Source organism: Pistacia vera, unplaced genomic scaffold (genome assembly GCF_008641045.1).
Source record: "Pistacia vera cultivar Batoury unplaced genomic scaffold, PisVer_v2 Contig190, whole genome shotgun sequence".
NCBI lineage: Eukaryota > Viridiplantae > Streptophyta > Magnoliopsida > Sapindales > Anacardiaceae > Pistacia > Pistacia vera.
In genome coordinates this window covers 727,710-741,240 of record NW_022195991.1, presented here as the reverse complement: position 1 = coordinate 741,240, position 13,531 = coordinate 727,710, and the positions used below count along the sequence as shown (strand labels likewise).

General features: G+C 28.3%; 1 protein-coding gene across 1 annotated transcript; it reads right to left on the bottom strand.

The window, feature by feature from the left end:
- Positions 1–240: 240 nt before the first annotated feature.
- On the bottom strand, positions 241–3,547 carry LOC116127405 (homeobox-leucine zipper protein HOX3). Its single transcript, XM_031413050.1, has 4 exons — positions 3,380–3,547; positions 2,829–3,034; positions 2,634–2,713; positions 241–660 (listed from the first exon to the last, which is right to left on the bottom strand). Exons 1-4 carry the CDS (start codon positions 3,459–3,461, stop codon positions 354–356), a joined length of 675 nt encoding a protein of 224 aa, XP_031268910.1. The 5' UTR covers positions 3,462–3,547; the 3' UTR covers positions 241–353.
- Between the last annotated feature and the right edge of the window lie 9,984 nt (positions 3,548–13,531).

The following is a 13,531-nucleotide window of genomic DNA, read 5'->3' as shown; positions in this document are numbered from 1 at the left end:
CCACAATATTTTACTTAATTAATCAAAGTAATAACAAATAATTAATCAAAGATGAATTAATTAATATATTCTGAACATTGTGGCATTTGAAAAGATTAAATAAATCAAACCCAAAAAAATAAAAACACCAAACAAATAAATTAAACAATAAAAACAAAAATTACTAATTTCTATGTGGAACTAGACACCATATATTATATATTATATAGTATCTATTTTCAAAATATTCAAATTCGTGCATGCATGCATGCACAATTGCATTTCACATTAATTTTGTAATTAATTAATTTAATTAATTAATTAAACTACTATTAACATTCTCTAAACATTCTTTCTTTCTTGATTTCTTTCTTCTACCGTGATTGGAGGGCGGCCGTCCCCACTTTTGGGGACATGGTGGCAGCAGTGGAGGAGGCGGCGTTTATTTTGTTGGGGCCTTTGTCGGCAGCCGTGGTTGTCACGCGCTCACACCGGGGACACATTGAGAGAGTGGATGCCGGAAGTGGCTCACAACTATGCGGTGATATCACCGTCGGCGGCCCCACCTTCATCGCCCGGAGCTCCTCCACTTCCCTCTGTAGCCTCCTATTTTGTTCTGTCAATGAACCGAACCATCTCTTCAAGTATTCGCATTCCATTTCTGTCTGCTTCAGCTTGCTCCTGCAAAAATCAATTATATCTATTTTATCATTAATTTTAATTAATTACTTAAAATAAATAAAACATTCCTAGAAAAGAATGACTTTATATAAAGTTTTATGTAAGGGAAGATGCGTTGAATTCAAAGAAATTTATTTTGGGTTGGTGGGTTCAAAGATTATACTAAGAAACTTAGTACAAAGAAGGCACTTAATCTAAGATAAACTTAATTATCTTAATATATATTTTAATATTATGTTTTAAAATAAATTTTTATCTTAATTTTCTCCTTTTAGGTGAATGGGGAGGTTTCTCGGAGCCTCCTAATTAATTAAAGCGTAATAAATGCCATTTGAAACATTCAAATATATAAGTGCATTCAATGAACTCCAATTATTATATTTTATACACTTAATTAATTTCTCTCCAACTTGCTTGACCCGTCAAGAATTTAATAAATAAAATAAAACGCGGTTTCTTTAATTAAAAAAATAAATACAAAAAACAACATAATAATTAATCACTCCTATTTAAGGCATTCAAATATAATGTTAAACACGTACTTATCTATAACATAAACCATAATTAATGCATGGCAAACACCCAGTACTCATCCAAAAGATGAATCACAATAATGAGTCAAAGTTTCACTTATTATTATTATTAAGATAAATTAATTATGATCTGACTCGTACACGAGGCCAAAGAACCAATACATCATTTCATATATAATAATTTTATAAATAAATATATTTTAATTTATAGACAATTACTATCATTGCAATTGCCCCCTTTGGTATACAAAAAGCTGAGCAGTGAGCTCGATGACATAACCAAAAAACCAAATCATTAATGGCTTCATAAATTTGCTGAGCTACTTTGTCCATCTTCTGTGTCTTCTTTCTCAAACATTTAATTTATTTATTTATTGTTCTCACTTTTCTTTCTTTCATTCGTTTTGGTCCATCTAAATTCAACACCTAATCTCAGTTTTATGTGTAATTTTCGCCACCTGTTTTCATATTAACACTTCCGTTTTCGACATTTATTTTTCTCTTTCTTTTTTTTTTTTTTTTTTAAGATGGGTATCCTATCTCTATCTTATTATTCATTACAGTCTTAATCAACAAGACCGCTCTCTCTTCCTGCCACAATATTTTTCCTATATTTTCATCGACCATATATTATATATCAAGAAATTAAGAAGACCATATGATAAAATTGTGAAATCTGAAAAACACGCATGTAAATATTTAGAAGAAAAAAAAAAAAAATCCCACTTGTGGATGGATGGATGACTGCAGCTTCTTTGAAACTTTCAAAAGCTATAACTATTCAAACTAGACTTTTCAATATGTTCTAAGAATCAAAATTCAACGACCAATAAAAGCATATATTTGGCTAGCTTATATAAGTAAGATTCACATTGAACCCCACTACTATCTTTCGTTTTCCTTGTTTTCAAGGACTGTGACTATGAATTGATTTCAACGACCCATTTGACATCAAAAACTTGTAGTTCAAACATCACGTTCTCACTCCTTTTCAGCTAAGAAATAAACTGGGGAATACCATTCTTTTCTTGACACCCAAACAATTATCATATTGGGTCAAATAATTTTAACTACATAAAACAAAACAAAAAAATGATGAAAAGTTAAATGGCTGCATTTAGAAGAATTTGTAAACGCATGCATGTAAGAATTTGTATTAAAATGAAATATTTTGTTGGGAAAAATCGCTTTCTACTTTATGTGAATAAGAGTACGATAATATACGGTAGAATCTGATTCAGATTATACACTTTATGATATATTATTCTGTCAACGTTTTGTGTTTAGTTAACATCTATATTATGGTGCCCTACTTTAATCCCAACCACCAACAAAAAAATGGAAAAAAAAAACAAAGAAAGCAAAAACAATGAAAACAAAAACAAATTCATGTAATCTAAGCAAGCAAAGAGAGATAGGGTAAAGTAACAGTAACAGTACCTGGCCCTACGGTTTTGAAACCACACCTCAACTTGCCGTGGCCTCAGCTTCAACTGCATAGCCAATGCTTCCTTCTGTTTCTGTAAAAATTTCAAAGAACATTTATTGTAAAGAGAAGTTTTTTTTTTATATAGTTAAAAAAAAAAAAAAAAGTCAAAGAAAGAGAAAAAAAGAGAGAAAGGGTGAAGTTATTACGGGGTTTAATGTATGGTTTTGTCTGAAACTTTCTTCAAGAAGACGAGATTGTTCTTTGGAGAGACGGAGCTTCTTCCTCGGAGGACCTCCATTGCTGCTTTCTTCTTCGTCTTCCATGCTCGCCGTTGTGTTCCAGTCCTCTTCTCCTCCTCCTGACGGCACTTGGTTTATGTCCAAATCTTTCATTCCACAAGCCCCTTGATCACCTTTTACACCAAAAAGAAAAAATTTAATAAACATCGATCGTGAAGTGTGGATCAACATAAGTTACTGATAGAGTTATTTGTGATGAGAGATGTTTGAAGAATCAATAAAGACGAAAAAAAAAATTGTCTGAAATAAACAAGTAACAGAAGTTGATGACGATTAATAAACATGATCGGGATTGTTAGTACGGATCAACATAAGTTACTGGTAGAGTTCTCTGTGGCGACGAGAGAAGTCTGAACAATCAGAAGCCTATGGCTTAAATTCCGTGTGTGCATGCGATCATGATCATCAATCAAAAAGAGAAAAAAAGAAAATCGTATGAAGATGATGATGAGGCTTACCGGAGGAGTTAGGAAAAGAAGGAGAAGAAGAGAAGCCGATCGTCAACTCCAAGCTAGAAGAGCTTCTGGGTAAAACCGCCATGAAAGTAAAAAGCAGAAAGGGAAGAAGATGATGAAGAAGAAGAAGAAGAAGAAGAAGAGATAGAGAGATGGATGTAAAAGGGTAAAGGTGAAAACACAGAAAAAAAACAAAAGGGGGACAAATGAGAGAGAACCAGAAAAAGAATATGAAATGGAGATGGAGGAAAAAAGTGGAGATTTAAAGGTCAAATAAATAGGGGAGAGAAAGTAACAGAAGAAAATGTTAAAATTAAAACTAAAACTAAAATATTTAATAATACCGCTAGGGTTTTTGACTGTGGTCGTCAAGTCAAAGGGTGTGATCCCCGTCTGATGTCTGACACGTGTGAATCTGATGAAAAAATATTGATGGTTGTAGGAAAATCACCGGCAGGCTTTCTGTTTATAAGTGGGGTTAGTCTGATTGTCGGTTCAAAGGTCAGCTGGTGAAATGATTGGGAGTTTAGACTGGGGCTTCGAGCCATTAATTAATATTTAATATTATTATTTATTTATTTATTTTTATAATATTTACATTTACACTTACAAATTTTATTAATGCCCCTATTTAATTTTTTGTTCTGACAAATAGAATCAAAATCAATTCTGTTCACTTTCTTGGTTATTTCTTTTTCATTGACCTTGTTTCTCTTTTAACTTTATTTTTGGTTCATATTTTGGACTTAGTGTGATTATCAAGATAATAGATGAATAATTTTTTTTTTTTTTATTGGAGATGCTTGGGTCAATTTGTAGATATCTTGATTAATCCCTCAAGTTCTTTGCTATTTCTTTTTCATTGATATTTTCTCTCTTAACTTCATTAGGTCGTTCATAACTTTGACTTTTTGTGATCATTAAAATAATCAGATAGATAGTTCTGTTTATTTATTTATTATTTTATTTTTTTTATTGGGATGTTTAGATCAATTTATAGATATCTCGATTAATCCCTAAAGTTCTTTGTTATTTCTTTTTTATTGACATTTTCTCTCTTAACTTTATTGGGTCGTTGTATCTTTGACTTCTTATGATCATCAAGATAATCAAATGAAAAGTTCTATTTATTTATTATTTATTTTTCTTTTTCACGGGGGTGTTTAGGTCAATTTGTAGATATCTCGATTAATCCCTCAAGTTCTTTGTTTTTTATTTTTCATTGACCTTTTCTCTCTTAATTTCACTGGGTCATTCATATCTTTGACTTCTTGTGATCATCAAGATAATTAGATGGGTAGTTCTGTTTATTTATTTATTAATTTTTTTTTTTTACTGGGGGTGCTTAGGTCAATTTGTAGATATCTCGATTAATCCCTCAAGTTCTTTGTTATTTCTTTTTCATTGACCTTTTCTCTTTTAACTTCATTGGATCGTTCATATCTTTGACTTCTTGTGATCATCAAGATAATCGGATGGGAAGTTCTATTTGTTTATTATTTATTTTTCTTTTTCACTGGGGGTGCTTAGGTCAATTTGTAGATATCTCAATTAATCCTTCAATTTCTTTGTTATTCCTTTTTCATAACCTTTTCTCTCTTAATTTCACTGGGTCATTCATATCTTTGACTTCTTGTGATCATCAAGATAATCAGATGGGTAGTTCTGTTTATTTATTTATTTTTATTTTTTTTTTTTTTACTGGGGGTGCTTAGGTCAATTTGTGGATATCTCGATTAATCCCTCGAGTGCTTTGTTATTTATTTTTCATTAACCTTTTCTCTCTTAACTTCATTGGATCGTTTATATCTTTGACTTCTTGTGATCATCAAGATAATCAGATGGATAGTTCTGTCTTTTTTCTATTTTTTTTTTTTTTTTTTTACCGGGGTGCTTAGGTCAATTTGTAAATATCTCGATTAATCCCTCAAGTTCTTTGTTATTTCTTTTTCATTGACCTTTTCTCTCTTAATTTCACTAGGTCATTCATATCTTTGACTTCTTGTGATCATCAAGATAATTAGATGGGTAGTTATGTTTATTTATTTATTATTTTATTTTTTTTACTGGGGCTGCTTAGGTCAATTTATAGATATCTCGATTAATCCCTAAAATTTTTTGTTATTTCTTTTTCATTGACCTTTTCTCCCTTAACTTCATTGGGTCGTTCATATCTTTGACTTCTTGTGATCATCAAGATAATCAGATGGGTAGTTCTATTTATTTATTTATTATTTCTTTTTCTTTTTTATTGAGGGTGTTTAGGTCAATTTGTAGATATCTTGATTAGTCCCCAGAGTTCTTAAAGTTAATAATCAGGTAAACCCTCCCGTGAGTCATGATCACTCCTATTAACAATTGAGGGGAATCGAACTCAAGACTTTTATTAGCAACTGAGGAGAATCAAACTCAAATTCTCTTGAGTAATACACCCAAGAATTCCTATTGCTTTTTGAAATTTCCATTCAAAGTTTTAAATTTAAATTTTGTAATTTATTGTAATAAAAAGGTATTTTTAGTTAGATGTCCAATGAATGCTTCTTAATTTCTACTGATTTAATAATTTTTTACTGAAATAAATAGGAGATTAATGGGATAATTTTTTTTTTTTTTTTTAACATAAGCATTAATTGTTATATTAATCCTATGTTTGGTTTAATTTAATTATATGGTCAGTTATGAGGTTAATAATTAATGTTATGCATAGCTATTAATGCTTAATATAATGACAAGGAATTTAATTAATTAATTAATTAACTAATTACCCTTTCTTCTTCTGTAACGTAACTTTACATAATTGTACTGGAGGAAGTCAATATAATTCGAAGTCATGGAGTTTGGACAAGACTCATTCATGGAGGAAGTGTTTGGTCGTCACTTTTACGCGTTTGTTTCTGTCTTTTTAAAGTGCTTTCGTAATAAGCACTTTTGGACCACACTTGAACATTCACATTTAGGGTATTAGCATTTAATTTTTCTAATCAATATTATTATTTTGTGAATTTAATTTTCTGATAAATTAATTATGATTCAAGGTGATGATAATTGCATAGGCATATGCATGTGTACCATATTATACGTTTTGACAATAATTATATTTCATTTTGATTGGTTTATAATTATAAGATTAAATTAATTAATTACTTAAACCAATTAAACCTAGATAAATTAATTAGTAATTATTANGTTCTTTGTTATTTCTTTTTCATTGACCTTTTCTCTCTTAATTTCACTAGGTCGTTCATATCTTTGACTTATTGTGATCATCAAGATAATCAGATGTGTAGTTCTATTTATTTATTTATTATTTTATTTTTTTTTACTGGGGGTGCTTAGGTAGATATCTCGATTAATCTCTAAAATTCTTTGTTATTTCTTTTTCATTGACCTTTTCTCTCTTAACTTCAGTGGGTCGTTCATATCTTTGACTTCTTGTGATCATCAAGATAATCAGATGGGTATTTCTATTTATTTATTTTTCTTTTTTATTGGGGGTGCTTAGGTCAATTTGTAGATATCTTGATTAGTCCCCCGAGTTCTTAAAGTTAATAATCAGGTAAACCCTCCCTTGAGTCATGGTCACTCCTATTAGCAATTGAGGAGAATCAAACTCAAGACTTTTAGCAACTGAGGAGAATCGAACTCAAGATCTCTTGAGTAATACATCCAAGAATTCCTATTGCTTTTTGAAATTTCCATTCAAAGTTTTAAATTTAAATTTTGTAATTTATTATAATAAAAAGGTATTTTTAGTTAGATGTCCAATGAATGCTTCTTAATTTCTACTGATTTAATAATGTTTGACTGAAATAAATAGGAGATTAATGGGATAATTTGTTTTTTTTATTAACATAAGCATTAATTGTTATATTAATCCTATGTTTGGTTTAATTTAATTATATGGTCAGTTATGAGGTTAATAATTAATGTTATGCATAGCTATTAATGCTTAATATAATGACAAGGAATTTAATTAATTAATTAATTAACTAATTACCCTTTCTTCTTCTGTAACGTAACTTTACATTATTGTACTGGAGGAAGTCAATATAATTCGAAGTCATGGAGTTTGGACAAGACTCATTAATGGAGGAAGTGTTTGGTCGTCACTTTTACCCGTTTGTTTCTGTCTTTTTAAAGTGCTTTCGTAATAAGCACTTTTGGACCACACTTGAACATTCACATTTAGGGTATTAGCATTTAATTTTTCTAATCAATATTATTATTTTGTGAATTTAATTTTCTGATAAATTAATTATGATTCAAGGTGATGATAATTGCATATGCATATGCATGTGTACCATATTATACGTTTTGACAATAATTATATTTCATTTTGATTGGTTTATAATTATAAGATTAAATTAATTAATTACTTAAACCAATTAAACCTAGATAAATTAATTAGTAATTATTAAAAAAAAAAAATACATAGATATCCATGATCTTTTGATTCTTTTTAGTGAAATGATAAAAAAAATTTAAAAATTAGATGAATTAATTTTAATATGTGTAAAATGAATACTAAAAAGTAGTTTAATAATTAACTTTATAATTAATTCTTATGAAATGATGATGAAAACCTTAATTCTACTATTAATATATAAAAAATTTATTGAAACTAATAATAGAAATATTTATAATGATTCTCAAGAGGTTTTTTTGGACATTTGTATACATATATGTATATAATTTTTTTTCCTGAATTTTTAATTAGATAATCAATTATTTCAAATTAATATTATTATTCTAATTATAATATTGACTTAAATCTTAAATCGAGCTTACCATTTTCTTAAAAGAAATTATTGAGATATTAATAAAGGTTGACTTAGATAAAATAGTAAGCATCAATTATCAACTTAGATTTGGCAAATTTTCAAGGGTTTGACTTAAATAATCAAAACTTTAGGGTTGAGTCAATCTTTTGCTTATTGAAGGGGTTGGTTTACTTTTAATTTCAACTCAATTCTGAATAACTTGAATCTGACGTTTGGGCCCTTCACCCTTGACTTGCGTAATTTGATGCCTACTAATTTCAAGCCATTTCCTTATTTTTTCCATTGATTTTTAATTTTAGGGTACAACTTATTCAAACCGATCATTAACATCCGTAAATGATCATTCTCGAACGTTAATTAATTTGTTTTAGAAAATAATAGACTCGCGAGAAGTTAGCCAAATGGTAAAGCACATGATATGCTTCTACAACGTCTACGATTTAGTGAGTACCTCAAAGTCAAAAGAAATTTCAAATGTTTGATATTTTTCTCTTTGAATATTGAGATATTAGTTCTAATAATGGTTTCGTTAGATATTTTACAACTAAAATCCCTCTTTTCTTCTCAAGTCAATTTCTCCACCACGGTATACTCGAGTTAAATTTAGGCATGATACACTTTTTATTTATGGGAGAAAGTCAAGTAAATGAATTTAATACTAAATAAGGAGAAAATAAATAAACCTTTGGTACTTAGAAATATTAATTTCATTATAAGTAATTAAAAAAACATTAATTAATTATTAACTCACTTACAAACACATTTAATGTAATTTCCAAACATAATAAATACTTTTCAGAAACATTAATGAAGTTTGCTAAACCTAAATGGGTCATCATCTGGCTTTTAATTTTTATTTATTATTTTGAAGAGTAATTAATAATTTCTGATGAAAAGTATCATGAATTTAACACAAAAGTATTTTGGTTGTTGCCAAAAACAAAGAGCTTTTCAGTATAATTTATGCTGACATTATTGAAGAGTAAATTTATTTGATGGAAAAAAAAGTAACATGAATTTAATTAACACAAAAGCATTTTGGTTGTTTGTACAACAAACAAATTAATTAATTAAAGTGCTTTTCAGTCTATTAATTAATAATTAATCATTAATAAATTTTTACATTATTAGTGTGGATTCTGATTGCTCCCTTTCCAAATTCCAACAACTCTTTCTTTGAATTTGTTTCAATTAATTTATACTTTTTTTTTTAATTTTCTATGCATCCAATGGCATGTTTTCACTTCCAAGAAATTTGATTTGGCACAAAAAACATGCAAATTAATTAGTAAAAGTAACTCTTGCACCAAGAATATTTTTTTTATTTCAACTTGTATATATATCCTAATTTATAATTCATGAATCTCAATAATAATAATAAATCATTGTTAAAAATCAAATTGATGCAAATTAATGATTTTAAAAACTATATATCAAAACCTTTTCAAATGAATTTTATAATAATAAGATTATTATAATACAAGATCATGACATAAATTCATAATATAAATTCTTGGCCATTGATTTGGTTAATGTAATTTAACGAGCTTAAAAAAATGAGTTAGAAACAGTTATTTAAAATAACAATTGTCTGTTTGGTAGATTCTTTCAAGTAGAGCATATCATAGTAGATCTTACAATTATAGAATTTTTACAAAGAAATTAATTAATTGTTTGGTTAAAATTGTAAAAAATAAAAAAAATATCATAAATTACCTAAAAAGGGTTTTACCGTTTAAAAATAAAATAAAAACTCAAATATTTCAACACTTAAATAAGCTAAATAAAAATAATAATAATGAGAAAAACTCAAATATTAAAACTTTCTCCAAATATGTAAACCTAAAACAACTTATTCAATGAATTATTCATATATAAAATTTATCCATATAAAAATAGCAATAAATTATTTGTTCTCAACTTTTTTTTTTTTTTTTCAAGTTACTTAATACAACTGTTAATACTTTATCCAATCTTAATTTGGCTATAATATAAATTAGAAAGATGTTTCTTTATGATTCTTGGAATCTTCCTTCTTATAGAATATTTTTTTTTTTTTAATTTTAACAATTTTTTTCTCTTAATATCTTTCTTTGTTTTTGGGTAAACCGCATAATTACTTCTCCCGTGACTCAAATACAAGCCTCCTTAGTATAACTAACTCCAATGGGCGTATATATGTTCTTAAATACAAAGATTAAGATGTGCATAACTTTAACTTATCTTTAAAATCACCAACTTTTACCTATCAATAGTCAAAAGTTAAAAACAAAACAAATATAAAATTAATCAAAAAAAAAACCTTTCTTGGGTATCAATGATTTCTATCAAGATCTTATTCAACTAAAACTTATTAGACAAAACCTAAAAAAAGTTATTGAAAGTCACTAAAAATTATGACTACCATACAATACAATACAATAAACTTGTTAAATCATGACATCATGACTATCAAATTCTTTATATTATAATTATAATAATAAAACCCCAGTCATGATTCATTATATATAATATATATCAATAGATCCCCCCCTTGCTCTTCCTAACTTTATGTACTTTATAATAATTTATATTATGGACCACTTTTCTTTAATCATCAAGAATGGAATTTGTTATTACAATGAATTTGGTAATCTAAAATTCACCAAGTCTTAATTATGATGTATAGTATCATGTTGTGTGACCAATATATAGTTTTTTTATTTTATTTTTAATTATTATCCATTAATCATAAGTTGTGGGATTTATATATTCTTACCTAAAAGATTTTGATTATGATAGAGAATAATTTTATGCCCAAAAGAAAATAAGTGGTTAATATTAAAGAGTAATTATAAAAAAAAAAAAAAAAAAGGCTCAAATTGTTTGTGGTTTGATTTTATACATGATGAGAGTGAGATCTAGCTAGCAACCACAATCTTAATACCCACAAGCTCATTTGGTCATTGAAATTAAATCTTTGACAATCAAATTAGTGATTTATTGATTTGACATGCCAAAAAAAAAATCTTATAAGGTATAAAAGTATATGTGTGGGCTACAAATGAATGATATTTAGAAGAAAAAAATAATAATTAGTGGGTGGGTATGTCTAAGAACCCACAAATGAAGTAAAGCCAACTATTTCTTTCAATGTTATTCATAATTCTTCTTTTATTATTGAATTATTATTCTAGATTCTATGTAAAATTCTTATAATTTAATTAGTAGACCAAACATTTAATTTTCCAAATTTTATTGCTAATTTTCTTTATGCCAATTGTTTAGTCCTGAGACTCACTGAACACCCTACAAACTCAATAGATCAGGTAAACCACAAATATATTTTATTGCTAATTTTTTTTATGACTAGGGTTTAATTCCTATGACCCACTAAACACTCTACAAGCTCAAAAGGTTTAATTTTGAGAATACATTAAACATTTTATAAATCACAAATATAATTGGTAGTTACTACTAAGTCTCGAATACAAGACTTTTAGATAATTCATTCCAATGGTTAAGGTCTTAGACATTTTGCATGACGGCCAATTAGTACTGTATCTAAGAAAGATATCTAAAATCTAAGAAAGATACCCAAAATCTAAAGTACTGATATGTACAATGACAGTCAATTTAGTTGCAGTCTATTTGGACCATATCACGATTAAATGGTTTTACATGAAGATATCCTGAAGAAAATATAGAATATCAACAGCTTTTGTATAGATTTGATTATTTATCAGATAATAAAAGCCCAAACTTTCCATAAACATTTTTCATGTCTTTGAGATCAAACGTTGACCGCAACAATATGATAATGTATAAGAGTTTTCTTCTTATGCTGCTGAAATCTTTAATGTTATTTAATTTTCTTATAATTATTTATGGGTGGTGCAATAAATATTTTTAGATATATTATCTAAAAATTTTTGAATTAAATCCTTTTTTTTAATTGTTAATAAAAATAGTCATACCCTTAACTATCTATTGTATGACCCGACGTTCAGACAGAATTAAGCTACCTTAATAGTTTAATTAAACTAAACACAAACCCATATCTATGATATGACCAAAGAAATCTAATCCCCATCCAAAATCTGACAGACCCACGTGGGATCATATGATTGGAACCCAGATCACGCCCTCAAGAGTGATGACACATTCATCCTACTAGAAGATGAACATCACAAATCACAAACATATTATATTGGGCAACAAAAAGCTTAAAAAAATGTGCAGTAAAAATTGTACAAATGCTGGTGAAATGTCAGATCATGTAACCACAGGAACTAGACACAACTTTTCAAGGAGTGGGGAGCAAAGAAAAACTATTGAGAAAATACATGGCAAAAAGAAGAGAGAAAAAAGGTCTTCTCTTTTCAATTTTTTTTTTTTTTTTGCTTTTGTCCAAGTGTGGCAAAACCCTTTGTTCATCATTAGGGTTAGGGTTTGGGTGAGACAACTCATGAACATGGAGACTCAAGGGACCCCATTTTTTATGATTGGGTAGGGAACCGGGTCCGGACCCACTTGTCGGTTTGTCTTTTAATTTTGATTGGATGGTCCATGGATCATGCCATGTTTTGTAACTTTAGTGGATTACATGGGGACCCCATTTGTTTGATTTTGTGTGTATTTCTATTCATTCCAATTGGGGATTATAATTAAGTGATAAGATTTTTTAATTACTGAGGAGATTAGATTGGGTTAGATTATGTGATTTGATTTGATTTCTATTGATTAATGATTTTGATTTGTACCATGCAAAAGGGTTGCCACTATTTTGTTGTTGTGTTCACTTTTAGGGTTTATTTTATCTATAAATCAAATACCATATGATGTTAGAGAGAGAAACTTTTTATAGGATGTAACATAAGTGGTGAAGTTTGGTATCTAATTTCATTCTTTAATAAAGTCATAGTCGGTAATATATATATGGTAATTAGCCACTCTGGAATACAACTCGAACTCAAGACAAAAGGGCGCTTTCAACGGATGTAATCAATTTTATTACAATACTAGGACAATGTTGCTTGCAATTGTGAGATTTTATTACAATATTAGAGTAGTTTTACTCCAAATTAGACCATCAATCATGGTCCAATTGCGAGGTAATATTATCCAATAACGTAACTGAATCTCGTTAAAATTATAAATAATTAACCCCAAAGGATTGGCCTGACGATTAAAGAGGTTTGCTCATTTTCTTGAGTTCCTGTGTTTAAACCTTAGGGTCACTTACTACAATAACATTGTGACTTACCTGATCCTTTGAGCTTGTAAGGTGTTCAATAAACCTTGGAGATTAGTTAAAGTACGCGCAAATTGACTCAAACAACCCGATTACTTAAAAAAAAAAAAATTATAAATAGTTTGAATGTTAGGGAACTTC